The sequence below is a fragment of the Cyprinodon variegatus genome, unplaced genomic scaffold (genome assembly GCF_000732505.1).
Source record: "Cyprinodon variegatus isolate N-32 unplaced genomic scaffold, C_variegatus-1.0 Scaffold1163, whole genome shotgun sequence".
NCBI classification, from domain to species: Eukaryota; Metazoa; Chordata; class Actinopteri; order Cyprinodontiformes; family Cyprinodontidae; genus Cyprinodon; species Cyprinodon variegatus.
The window spans coordinates 124,863-137,040 of record NW_015151616.1 but is presented as its reverse complement, the minus strand read 5'-3'; the positions used below and the strand labels follow the sequence as shown (position 1 = coordinate 137,040).

The 12,178-nt window shown below is 39.1% G+C and overlaps 1 protein-coding gene across 1 annotated transcript in view; it reads right to left on the bottom strand.

The window, feature by feature from the left end:
* mthfd1l (methylenetetrahydrofolate dehydrogenase (NADP+ dependent) 1-like) overlaps nt 1–12,178 on the bottom strand; it is a 36,858-nt gene that overhangs the window by 6,505 nt on the left and 18,175 nt on the right. Inside the window, exons 20-26 of the mRNA XM_015400947.1 lie at nt 9,616–9,727; nt 5,553–5,692; nt 4,201–4,242; nt 1,176–1,279; nt 887–1,064; nt 319–426; nt 50–202 (exon numbers count right to left, since the gene is read on the bottom strand). Of these exons, the coding sequence (XP_015256433.1) occupies nt 50–202; nt 319–426; nt 887–1,064; nt 1,176–1,279; nt 4,201–4,242; nt 5,553–5,692; nt 9,616–9,727 (837 nt within the window). The remainder of the gene's footprint in view (nt 1–49; nt 203–318; nt 427–886; nt 1,065–1,175; nt 1,280–4,200; nt 4,243–5,552; nt 5,693–9,615; nt 9,728–12,178) is intronic.

Below are 12,178 nucleotides of genomic sequence, written 5' to 3'. Positions count from 1 at the left end.
TTTAAAAGGTTAAATGTGTTGCTAGTTTTAACATCCAAATCCCTCTTACCGTTCCCACTAGTGGGTAGATGAAGCCTGCTCCAATACTTGCACGGACATCCCTGATGGGCAGAACGAATCCAGTGGGTGCGCCTTTCTTATCAGGCATGTGGGACAGGGACAGATGGGTCTTTGCCATGCAGATGGGCAATGATCCATAACCCTAAATACAAGCATAAAAACGGGGTTATAGAGTATAAACAGAGAGCAGGGGGAGGATAGAGGCAACAGGATTCCCGTCCCTTTGTGAGTCTTTCATTACAGCTGCAGTGATCTCACCTGTTGATTATAGTAATCTATTTTGCTCCTGGCCTCTGGAGACAGCTCGATGTCCTCCGCTCCGTACACTTTCTGGGCTATTGTTCGGATCTTCTCCAGTATCGGCATCTGTGGGAAAAGCAGCGCATCGGCAACGTGTAGACACAGAGGGACAGGGAGCCAATAAAGGAGGGGAAGTACCAATTAGAGTAAACATCTGTATGAGGCCAACACTAATCTGAAGTGTTTAACCAAGTGATTCGATTTAAGGACTGAATATAACAAGCCAAGTCTTCTGACACTTCCCACTGGATTTCAAGAGTTCATATCAGTCCAAATAAGTGTTTTTCCCTTAACAAGCATGCTGTGAATGGAACAACCCTTAATGACAGCCAATGTGATGGCGGCAGTTAATTTAAGTCACAACTACTTCATCTAAAAAACTCAAAACAGCTGATTTTTTTCTAACCTCAACAAGCTTTGGTGAAAACAAATTAATCATTGGGTGCAAACAAAGTATCCAAAGAAAATCAAACATGAAGGTATTTCAATGGTAAGAAATGTTGGTGTACGTAGCACCTGAGCTAACCTCTGTATTATACAGGAACTGGAAGTTTGCAGGTCTGCTAGCTGCCTCTTTCACAGCCTTGGCCAGCTGTAAAGAGCCCCGCCCACCCTGCGACCAGTGCTGACACGGCACAGCGTCAGAAGCACCACACTCTCTGGCTATCTGACACACCAGGTCGATCTCTGCTTGGGTGTCCGTCCTAAATGACCAGAGGGGAGACAGTCTTATATGCGATCACTCAAAGGACAAGAAATGAGAATCAGATGGATTTAAAAACTTGGTATTTTGGATTTGAAATGGTTTAAAGTACCTGAAAGCGTTCAGCGCCACAACAACAGGAACGCCAAATAGGTGAGCAATCTGGATTTGCTTCTTCAGGTTGCTACGGCAGCCGCTGGCAACGAGGCTGAGGTTCTACGAGAGAAACGCACAAAGAACTCAGAGGCTTAAAAAAAAAACAACAGGAGCATTTGGTTAAACTTGTTTTCTTCAGTTCCTTTCAAAAGGTCATAATAAAAAACTAACCAATCTATTCTATATGGATTTAATATGATAAAACAACACAAATAAAAGGCAAACTGAAGTCCCCCTTCCCCCACTTTTTGTAAAACCTGAATCGTGTGGCATGAATGTTTCTTAGCCCACTTTAGCCTAATATTTCCTAAAATAAATTCCAGTCTCGTAATTATTAAATGAGATCCACATGAACATGTGGAGAATGATCGACTGGCTGGTTGCCCTTGGTCACAACAACCCTGCTCGTCACCCTGAAAAATCCATCCCCACCATGAAACATTGCTGACAGCAGCAGCATCATGCTGTCTGGGTACAGAAACAGGGTAGCTAGTAAAATTAATGAAAGTATCGATGCAGGCAAATAGAAAGGAATCTTGAAGACAAATAAAAAAAAAAGTTCTACTTTAAGCAGGAGGAGCTGAAATATAGAACCAATACCATAGATTAGATCAAAACATTATTTTGACTATATTTAAAGGTGTCTTTTCTGACATATTTTTAACTATGTGGCTTAAAGATCTCCCTACAGCCGCTTAGCAAGCAGTGAAATAGAAGGTCAGGAAGTGAAACTAAAATAAATGTTCCCCAATACAGTGAGAAATCAATGAATAACCCCAACCAATCACAAAAGACGAACCATTGTACAAGATTGGTTCCTGACACGTCAATCACGGTCATCTGTTTGTCCCTCCCCCCCTGGGCGCATACCTTGACACATGAACGGATCGATCCCCCCAATGCTCGTGCAGGATGCCATTGCTGGAAGCTAGCCACTGTTATGCTACGTTCACGCCTAAAGCAGCAAGAGCAGCAAAAACGCACGTGATGCTTCATTTTCTATGCTTGTACAAGTTTAGTTCTGATGGGCGGCTGAAGCATCTTTGCTAGGGTGACCAGGTTTGGGTTTCTGAAAAGTTTCTGAAGTGTCAACTGCTGAACCGCTGACTGGACCGGACCTCAGCAGAGAGCCATGAGCCGTCAGTCCTCAGCCAGAAGAGGGGGGCTGGGGAGTGGTAAGGCAGGAGGAGGGGAAGCACGGGGATGCAGGTGTCCAGGCTACCATCACCGGGTCGGGTCGGTCGCTCTGTCCCCCGCTGGCTCCCTGTTTCGACTACGTGCTGCATTGTAGTCGACCAAAATCCCGGTTGCTGCTCTGGCTGTGTGGTCGAAAAGTGGGTTTGATGCGTGTTGGGCGAAGCTACCCTATCCTTTCTTTGCCTGTAACAATGGCAGCTATATTTGCTGTGATCAGTGGGTAAAAAGCAGTTTGAATCTATTTTGAAGTGAGAAAGTCCATCTGAAAACATTGTCAGTGCAGTCAGTTCGTCCAGATTACCATCCTGCCTTCAAATATTATTTCTGTCAGAGCCCCTGAGACCCCCGTACACCGGCGGTGTGCAGTCACTAGGAAACCTATTCAACTGCAGCCTATGGCCCAGTTTGCTGTGGTGGAGGCGACCGCCTGGAAGGCGTTTTTCATGTCCGTGATCCAAACTGCCGGCACCAGGGTATTGAAAGCAAACATGTTTTGCTGGCAGATTTCGGCATTTTGACTTAATTTAGGCGTTAATGACCAATTCAAAGGAGTGATCATGGCGATCTGCATCATCATCGCTGCTCCCGCTGCTCATGTGCATTCATGTGTTTTGAAGGCATGGTTTCGAGGGGTGTTCTGAAGGGAGAATACATGGTTGTGTATGTTCAAAAATATAGCTCGCTGGAACCGTTTTTCCAAGATCTCTTACGGCACCTTTAACAGTTGAAATCCAGAACTATAATTACGTTTGGTGCATCTATGAAATGATGAATCAATAAAATATGTTGTAAAATATCTTTGGGTGTGCTTACTTTTACAAAGCCTTCTGTGTATATATTATATATATATATTATATATTATACCGTATATATATAAATAAATAAATAAAACTGTTACATGACCCCTCAGTTCATCTAACAGTCAACATCTAAGGAAGCTGCTTCAGCTGAAACAGTAAGAGCAATTTAGAGAGAGATCATTTGGATGCTCACACAGGAAATCAGCGATTTCAGCTCACGTCAAGCTTAAATGCTCTCATTTCCTGCTCAACAATTTCACAGAGGAGTCAAAACAAATTCAGAAGAAATCATTTTAAGCATTAAAAATTTATTGCAGCCATTAACGTTGATTCTTAGATTCTTTTGGGTATTTTAACATTCATTCTTCTGTACTTGGTCTGGGTAATGAAATCTACTATAGAAAGTATCCCACATTTTTTATTGTTCTGCCGTTGTCCTGTTCACTAAATTGGTAGCTACTCCAAAACAGAATATGAAGCTCATCTTAACTCTGACATATAGATATAGAAATCTGACTTTTCCATGCATCTTCTTCTCTGAATCCTGACAGACTTTGGTGACCAAAGTCCAGGGATTCTGACCAGATAGGCCGGAAACCACAAACTCATGTTCTATATGAGCTGCTAATCAAATAACCATGTTTGTGCTTTTCTATACAGGTGGAGCTCCGACTGCAGCTGGAAACAAAGCAGATGAAACAGACTAGCTCAGGTCACCAGGAGAAACTCCTTATGAGCTCCCTTAAATTTCTTAAAATGGCATCAAATCTCATGTCCTGTTCCATGAACAGAGCTCTGTAATAAGCTTTAATTTGCCTGCAACACAGCAAACATTTCACTTAATGCAATTAAAACATCCCAGCCCATTTATGTTAATTAGATTGGAAGCTACTGTATGTTCAGAGCAGCCAATGCATCAGCTCAGACATATTTTCATATTTGTCATGCTCCCCAATCTGTACACTCTGGTATCTAAGCTCATACCTCGTCAATGTACTCTTTGGGAAGAGGCGCACCAGCTGACACCTAAAACACAAGACATATAATAAGACATAACAGAATAAACATATTTTTTCTTTTCTTTTTTAAAATGTATGCAGTTGGAAAAAATTAAGTAATATAAATTCTTCTCATTACCGGTAGTTTTTAAAACTGCTATTACTGCTACACATTTATTGAAGGGAAGCTGATGCTATGAAATTCCAACTACTTTAAAAGAGGAGTAAACAATTAAAAAATAGTTTTATTGCTCACAGATTTCACCAGTGACACAACATGGAGAGCTTTCCTGATGTGACTGACAAACATTTAACTGATTCATAAGTAAAAATAAACCAAAAAAAGAGAGATGCTTTAGATACCGCGTAGGGACGCATCTTATCGATTAACTGATCTAAAATGACTTGATCCTAACTCAGTGGCATCATAAAAACTTAACTGTTTGTTTGTGGCAGCTGTATTAAAACTGACTGAATAAACATTTTTTTTCACATATTAGTAAACATTTTAATAAGATATCACAAAAAGGAACCTATTAGGTAACTGAATTTAAAAACATAAATTAAAATAGGTGAAGCGCCAATGATTTCCAAGGTAAAGGGATGTAAACTATTATAGAAAAACAGGATATGCTGCCTTTTGTTTAGAAGTGGATGTTACCTGCGATAGTCAGCGCTGGGAGAGACTTTTTGCTGTTAGTAGCGCTTTTAAACCATGTTTTTGTTGTTTTCACAGGACTAAAAACTCAAATCCATGAAGTCCATTAAATCCCCACCTTTCCAGTCTACCGTGCTTATTGTTAACCTGTCTTCTTCTGCTGTTTAACCATTGTTTAGCATTATACCATCCACTTTTTATCATTGTCTTTCAAGCACAGCAGAGAAGTTGACATTGCTCAATCACAAAGTAGGACCATATGGAAGCTATTTAGGGGATAATTTAGGATTTATTTGTTTATATTTACAAAGAAAAAAGCATAAAGTCCATTCTGCATCCTGTTAACACGCCTCCTGTTGGATTATTTCTCTTGCAAATACGAGTTAGACTCTGCTTAAGAATGAACAGTGGTAACATTAAACCACCAAAAAAACATTCTTCATAAGCGGACTTTATCTATGAATTTAAATCTAATCAACAAATCATTGCAAGCTGATTATTTGTTTACATCCCTTGTACAGGGGGTAGTACACTGTATTTGAGTCTACAAAACATAGTGTTACTTTATTAGCCCTTCAGCTGCTGATTTAGTTTTTTTTTCTACCAATACATAAGAATATTTATAAAGGTTTATTAAAGTTACCACAGAGAAAAAGAAACTGGTCACAATGCATACTTACATTTGGGCCCCCTCCGTGCATCTTCAGCGCTCGCACAGTTGCAACCAGCACCACCACATTGGGCCTCAAACCAGAAGCTCGACACTTAATATTAAAGAATTTCTCCATCCCGATGTCTGCTCCGAAGCCAGCTTCAGTCACTTGAGAAAGACACACACACACAACTTAAACACCAATAGTATGAAGACAGACATAAATACTAGCAATTTTCCAACATTATAACAAGAAACTGATCTAAGTAAACTGTCTAAAAGAGTGATTGTTGTTTAAATTGAATCAAAGCTGCTAAACTAAAATCTATGGTGAATCCTTATAAAGATTGCTGATTGTTTGACTATCATCTATCACTGTTGCTCAATTCAACAATGATTCGTTTACTGTTTAACACTAGATCTGACAAAAGTTGAACTCATTAAAACAAACAGCAAACAGATGAGCTCATTCAGTCTTAACCAAGAGACCTGAACAGCAGAGAAGTAGTGATGCACAGAGTAATGGGTACGATCTAAGTGCTCTCTAAAAGACAGAGGGCCTTTCAGACGGACAGCACTGAACAAGGGCCTTTTGAATGAGCCAAAGGTCCACATGGAATCCAGGCTTTGTTAAGATGGGGTTTCCTCTTACGAGCCATTTTGGAGCGTGTAAGTGTGTGCATTAAGCGATTACCATCTACTTGTATAGTGACATGCGGACAGCTTTGAGTGGCCGGTTAAGTTTTGATGGAAGCTAGCCACTTTAGCTCTGAAAGTCAAAACTAACCACTGTGCCTTAAACTATAACACTCTTAAAATCAGTTTATGGATTTTTTTTTTCAGAGGACTCAGATCTTTTAAACTCATCTTTTCAAAAGCTCTAAGTCCTTCAAATATCAAAGTTCTCCATTTTTTTTCCTCCTAATTTAAAACTTAAGTATTGCCAATTTCAAGATCCCCAATAAGACAATAAAAAAGCAAATTAGACTAAACTAGACTAGATAAACAACTAAAAATAAGACGTGATTCAAAAGGTTTATTTTGAATCGCAGATCTGTTCAAAAAATATTAAATTTCACAGATTATATAATTGAAGCTGTATTTGATTGATCTTTACTGAAGACAACCAATGCAATTAACTGCAAGAAAGGACAACACTCAACACATATCTTCAATTTTTTTTTTCTTAATTTTTACAAAACATAAATAAATAAAAACTATGCTGGTGTAAGATTCAGACTAATACTGCTAGCAGGTGCTAATGAAGGTGCAGATAGCAGAGGACTATAGAGCGTGTTAACATTTTGGGTCAATGGATCAGTCGGGTTAAAAATCATCTGGTTACCCACTGATTGGCAGGATGTTAGTTATCTGTCTGTTTAGGGAGAAAAAATCAATGCAAATGCAGGCGATAAAACTAACAGCCCTGCTGCAAAGTGAGCAACATTAATCAGACCATTAACTATCTATACAGGTCTTAAAAAAACCCATCAACCTTCAGGTTTGTTTTACACTGATTTCTATTAATGACGTCACTAATTTAGCCACTTATGTCTTCTCTGCTACAATGACAACATTTAATTCATATATATGAAGAGTTAGTTTTGATTAATTAGTTCCACCTTTATACTGAAAATGAAAGAAGGAATAAGCTTTGAGAATAAAGCATTGGCGCATTGAAAAGTAGGTGCTTAAAAATATTGTGTTTTAAATGTTTTTGTTTATATATAACCAGACCTAAAGATTTTTTTTATTTTTTTATTAGTCTTTAGGGAAACTTAACGTGGGAAATCTTGAAAGCAGGAGCCGCGGGTTATTTGTAGTTAGTAAGCCAGACAGCTAATGATATAGGACTCATACACATCTGGTGTTTCGGATTCCCAGATTTCCAGCCCACATCCCCACAGAGAGCAGCAGCTTTTCACTTTAATCCCAGATTCCTAAGGACACCACAATAACAAGAAGGCCGATGAAGCATGACCAGGAGTAATTTCATTATGATCCCCTCAAACATCAGGGGTCACAAAAGGTTCAAATACTTCCTTTATGGGAATTACAATAAACTCAAAGTGCACCACCCAGAATACAAGCCAGACATAAATATTAGTTTCTTTTTTTTTTATAAAAGGTAGCGTTTGTTTTAAAATTTTGTGCAGCACCCAATCAGATAAAAGGTCATCTTTTCTCTAAAGTGATCAGATACTGGTTTTTGCATCTGCCATATGCTCTTTAGAAGAGCATGGCATCACTGGACTGTTGTAATCATCCTCAGTATCCTATTCTGCTGACCAGGATACTTGTTAGATGGACCAGAGGGCAGACACAGACTCAGCTTTGCCGAGTATCGTCTCTCCATACGACACTAGGTTTGCGATCTACGCTTAAATCTGACAATTACAAAAGTCTCTCTAACCTTCCCCAAGAGTTGACCAGAGGGGAAGAACTTTAATCATGACTTCCATGTTGACACTTTTCAGATGATGGCCAAAGTGTGCTACACATCTTCAGATTACTGACTGAAACATAAGCTGAGAAGTGCTTCAGACCACTGCTTGTATTGTTCTGACTGCTCTCTGTTGGCTGATAACTCCTGTGGAGAAGAACAATGGTCTTATATTTGCACTTCTGACGCCCAAACTCTTCAGCTACTGAGACTATTTTTAAACAAAGAGTGTGACGTGTGAAATATTTGCAGCAGTTTTGCAAAAGTTTTGTCTTTCACTTAAATTATATTTTTCTGTGGTCCATAGATTTTCCTGCAAACCAGTATCAGTTGTTTTTGTATTTCAGTTGTATTTTTCAGTTTTTTAAAAAGTCAACAATTTGTTATGATGAATTAATTAAAGATGTGCCAAAGAGGATTTAATAAATTTTATACCAAAAACGTGTTACAGTACAATTATTGCAGGTGCTATGAAAGGGTAACCAGCTCTGAATCCTGCAGCATATGATGGAATAAAATACAATTCAACCTATGCCTCATAGTATACAACCATTAAGCAGATCAGATTTTTATATTTAAACTGCATGCTGTTCAGTGATGCAATTTAAGGCAAAAAAAGAAAAAAAGAAATTGATTTGCTATATTTAATTAATATGCCCAAAAAAAAATGGGATGGTGCATTTTTTATGTAAAGTACCAACACTGCCCACTAAAGCTTCAAGTGGAATAGTGAAGTATTATTTAATCAGAGATTGTCTCACAGTCCGTTGAAGAAGCCGACTTCCAAAATGCAGGGAAGTAGATAAAAATAAAGCAATCTGTTTGTGGAAAATGTGTTGTTCCTTTTTCAAAAATCTGGATTTAATCGGCTAGAATAATGTGAGCTGATCTGGCACGCCAAAATAAGAAAAGGGAATGTGTGGGGTACGTGCATCTGAGCTGCCTGGGGAGGAAAAAACTAGGGAGGTCCATTTCCTGGCATATCAGGGAGTCAGGTAACAAACACAAGGACACATGGGGGGGTGGTTCTAAGATAAACAGAGAACAATGGAGGTAGAAAGAAGCACACGGGCCTCCTTGCATTACAGGGTTGATATTAACATCTGAGTTCCCAATAAATGCTGCACATATCTTATTCAGAAAAAAATGGCCATAGAAATATCTACATCTGAACCAAATCCACCTGGAAAACTCCACAAACATTCCAGTCATAGTCTGCGTCAAAGCAAATGAAGACAAAAAGAGCACCAGGATAGATACGGACAGATAAAATGTTAAATACTAAAGCGTCTTTGACATTGAAGGGATTAGTGTGGTTTACTCTAAAGCATTCCTGGGCCTCTTAAGATTATCAACTTGCTTCCTTCCTCTACAGTTCTTTTTCACTATTTGCACAATCCTTTGGTGAGTTTCTTAGAAAGTATGAGAGCAGTGGAGCTCACTACAGTAGTCTATCAGAGCCAGATGGAACAGAGCCATGACCAGAAACCAAGATGGACGTGACAGCTGAGGTTCATCATTGTGGTTTAATTGAAATCATTTCATCCCACCAGCTGCCATTTAAGAGCAAAGCTGATCTGGGACTGTTGTCATCCTGAAGGCTTACAGCCATCTGAGTGACCCGGCTGTGAAGTCTGAGCGCTCTCACCCACATAGCCGTCCTTTCTGACCAACTTCAAAGCCAGCTTGTCTGCCAGCACCGAGGAGTTGCCATGGGCGATGTTGGCGAAGGGCCCGGCGTGGACAAACACTGGCGTACCCTGCAACAATTAGAAGGGGCACACAAACACACAGCAGTTTAGAAAACAGTGGAACCCAAGCAACTCTTTCAATACCAACAAACAGCTTCTTTCTTAGTAAAAAACTACTTTCAGCCACACTTCAAGATAAATATTGAAGACTAAAAACACTTTGGCTGATTGAGTGTTTGTCTAAATGTCAGAGACGAGTTAAGAGGTGCTTGACAGGCATGTCAACCCAAGTCTGGGTAGATTACAGCCTAAAGGTTGGAAACAAACAAGCTGAAGGAGCGCCTGAAGAGCCAGCTAAAACGCTTCAACCTTCTGCACAACAAACGAAACCCAGCAACCGAACTTAAAATATGCTTCTTTTTACTTTTCTTACAATGAAAGAAAACCAAGTACATTAAAACAGCCAGCATTTGTCATACCCCTTCTATAGTTTCAAAAACCATTTAAAGAGATGCCAAAATAAAAGTACAGAAGCCAATTCCCTAGTGTAATGCAACGCAGACTTTTCGCTTCATGTTGCTTCATACTGCCAGTCAGCTGGCAGTATGAAGCTGAAATATAATGAATGCCCATAAAGATAGATTAAACCTTGTTTACATCAAAAAAAGATTCATTGTTGACTGATATGTTCTAACAAACATATAAATTCAACTTGTAAATGTAAATAAAATCACCACTACAAGGAGAAATCAAAAACTGTTTTTTTTTTTTTTATTGCTTGAGCTTTATGCTTCATTAACAAACCAAATTAAAAAGCAATAAAATCAGGTTGGAATTAAAGCAGTTATTTATGTCACGTATTTATGTTTTCCTTGCATTTATATAAAAATAAAACTGTTAGATTTCTAAGGTTTTGATACTTTAAAAATGAGGCAAATACCTGTGTCTAGTAGGCAAAGATTTCCAATAAAACAAACAAACAAAAACAAAAACTTTAAGAAGGTGCATCAAGTTTATATCTAGGCATTCTGATTACTTATATAAGACCTTTTATGACCAAAATGTAGCATAAATCCAAGTGTTACAGCTCTCTGAAAGAACATGTGTTCTATATTATTATGTTAAAAGAAAAGATAAAAACTTTCAAAGACAACAGATTGGAGAAACGTTTAACATACTCCTTTACACAATGCTAAAGTAAAACTAATTCTCAAAAACATCAGAAACTCTCAAGGATCCTCCAGGTTACAGCTACTTTTCCCAGCCAAATGTATCACTGAAAACAATTGCTATTCTTCAAGAGCAAAATTTAAATACAATCATGTTGGTCCTTAAAAAGACGACAGCTCAGTGGCTAAAAAAAAAAAAAAACTGAGATCCAGCTGACCTATTGTTGCCCCGAATGTGGATTCCTCAAAGAGCGGAAAAGGGAAGGATGGGACGACCTAATATGATTTTCTAAGGCTTTGTTTGAATACCTCTCCGCTGCCTGCATAAACAGTCCTCCCTCCGAGGAGTAAATCATCTGTAAAACAAGGCCCTGGGAAAAGCTGCCAATTGTATTTAGTGTGGCTGAGTATGTTGCTTGAATCAGATCAGCATTTAACCCACAAGGGGGAAAAAGGAGGTGCACAATTAGGATGCATAGAAACCCTTTTTTTCTGGGTATTTAAAATATTATTATTCTCATTAATTCATTTAACAGCATGTTTTTAACAACTTTAAACCCGTCAACCGGAAAAATCTTTCCATGTGCGTTTGTGACCCCTGAACTTTCACTCTTTGTACCTCGTTCAGGAGTAGAGTGAGGAAAGCCCAGAATGTCATATTCCCAACAACTGATATTGAAGGTCAGGAAGGATGATGAACATAACAGGAACATGGAAATCATGTCAATATTTCCACATTTTTAACTGGTGCTAATCCCCAGCTGCAAAAATATACACAACTAATATAAAAATGTAGGTGTTTGATGAGGGAGGCCTAATTTATATCCATCAGGAAAGATGCATGGAGTTGTTTTCTAAAACCGTATGGAGAGAGGATGTGCACAAAAATTCAGCAATGCCTCGTCGCATTAGAAACATCACAGACGAGCACACTGCAACCACAGACCAAGGCTTTTAGACCCAGCTCTATTCTCATGACTGAATCCATGTTGACCGCCAGCACAAGTCAAGAGGGGGAAAAGGGGAATAGGTGATCGAGCTCCATGGAAAGTTCTCATGTAGCTCTAAGGTCCGGTTGGTCCCGATACCAACTCCCGGAGCGGAATCACAGGAAACCCACAAAGGAAAAGGTTTCACACAGCCGGACCGCAACACTTCCTCCAGAAAACAAAAACCCAAAGAGTTACTAAATCTTTGCTGTATTCACCCGCACCCACCCCCCCAATAAGCTGTGTTTATTTTCCCCACTGGGTCGATGTAATCAAGCTTCTTGTTCAACATGGAACAAACAAACAAAAACTTCAGCTTACGACAATGAAGGCAAACAAAATGCTTACTGTTAACATTGTGT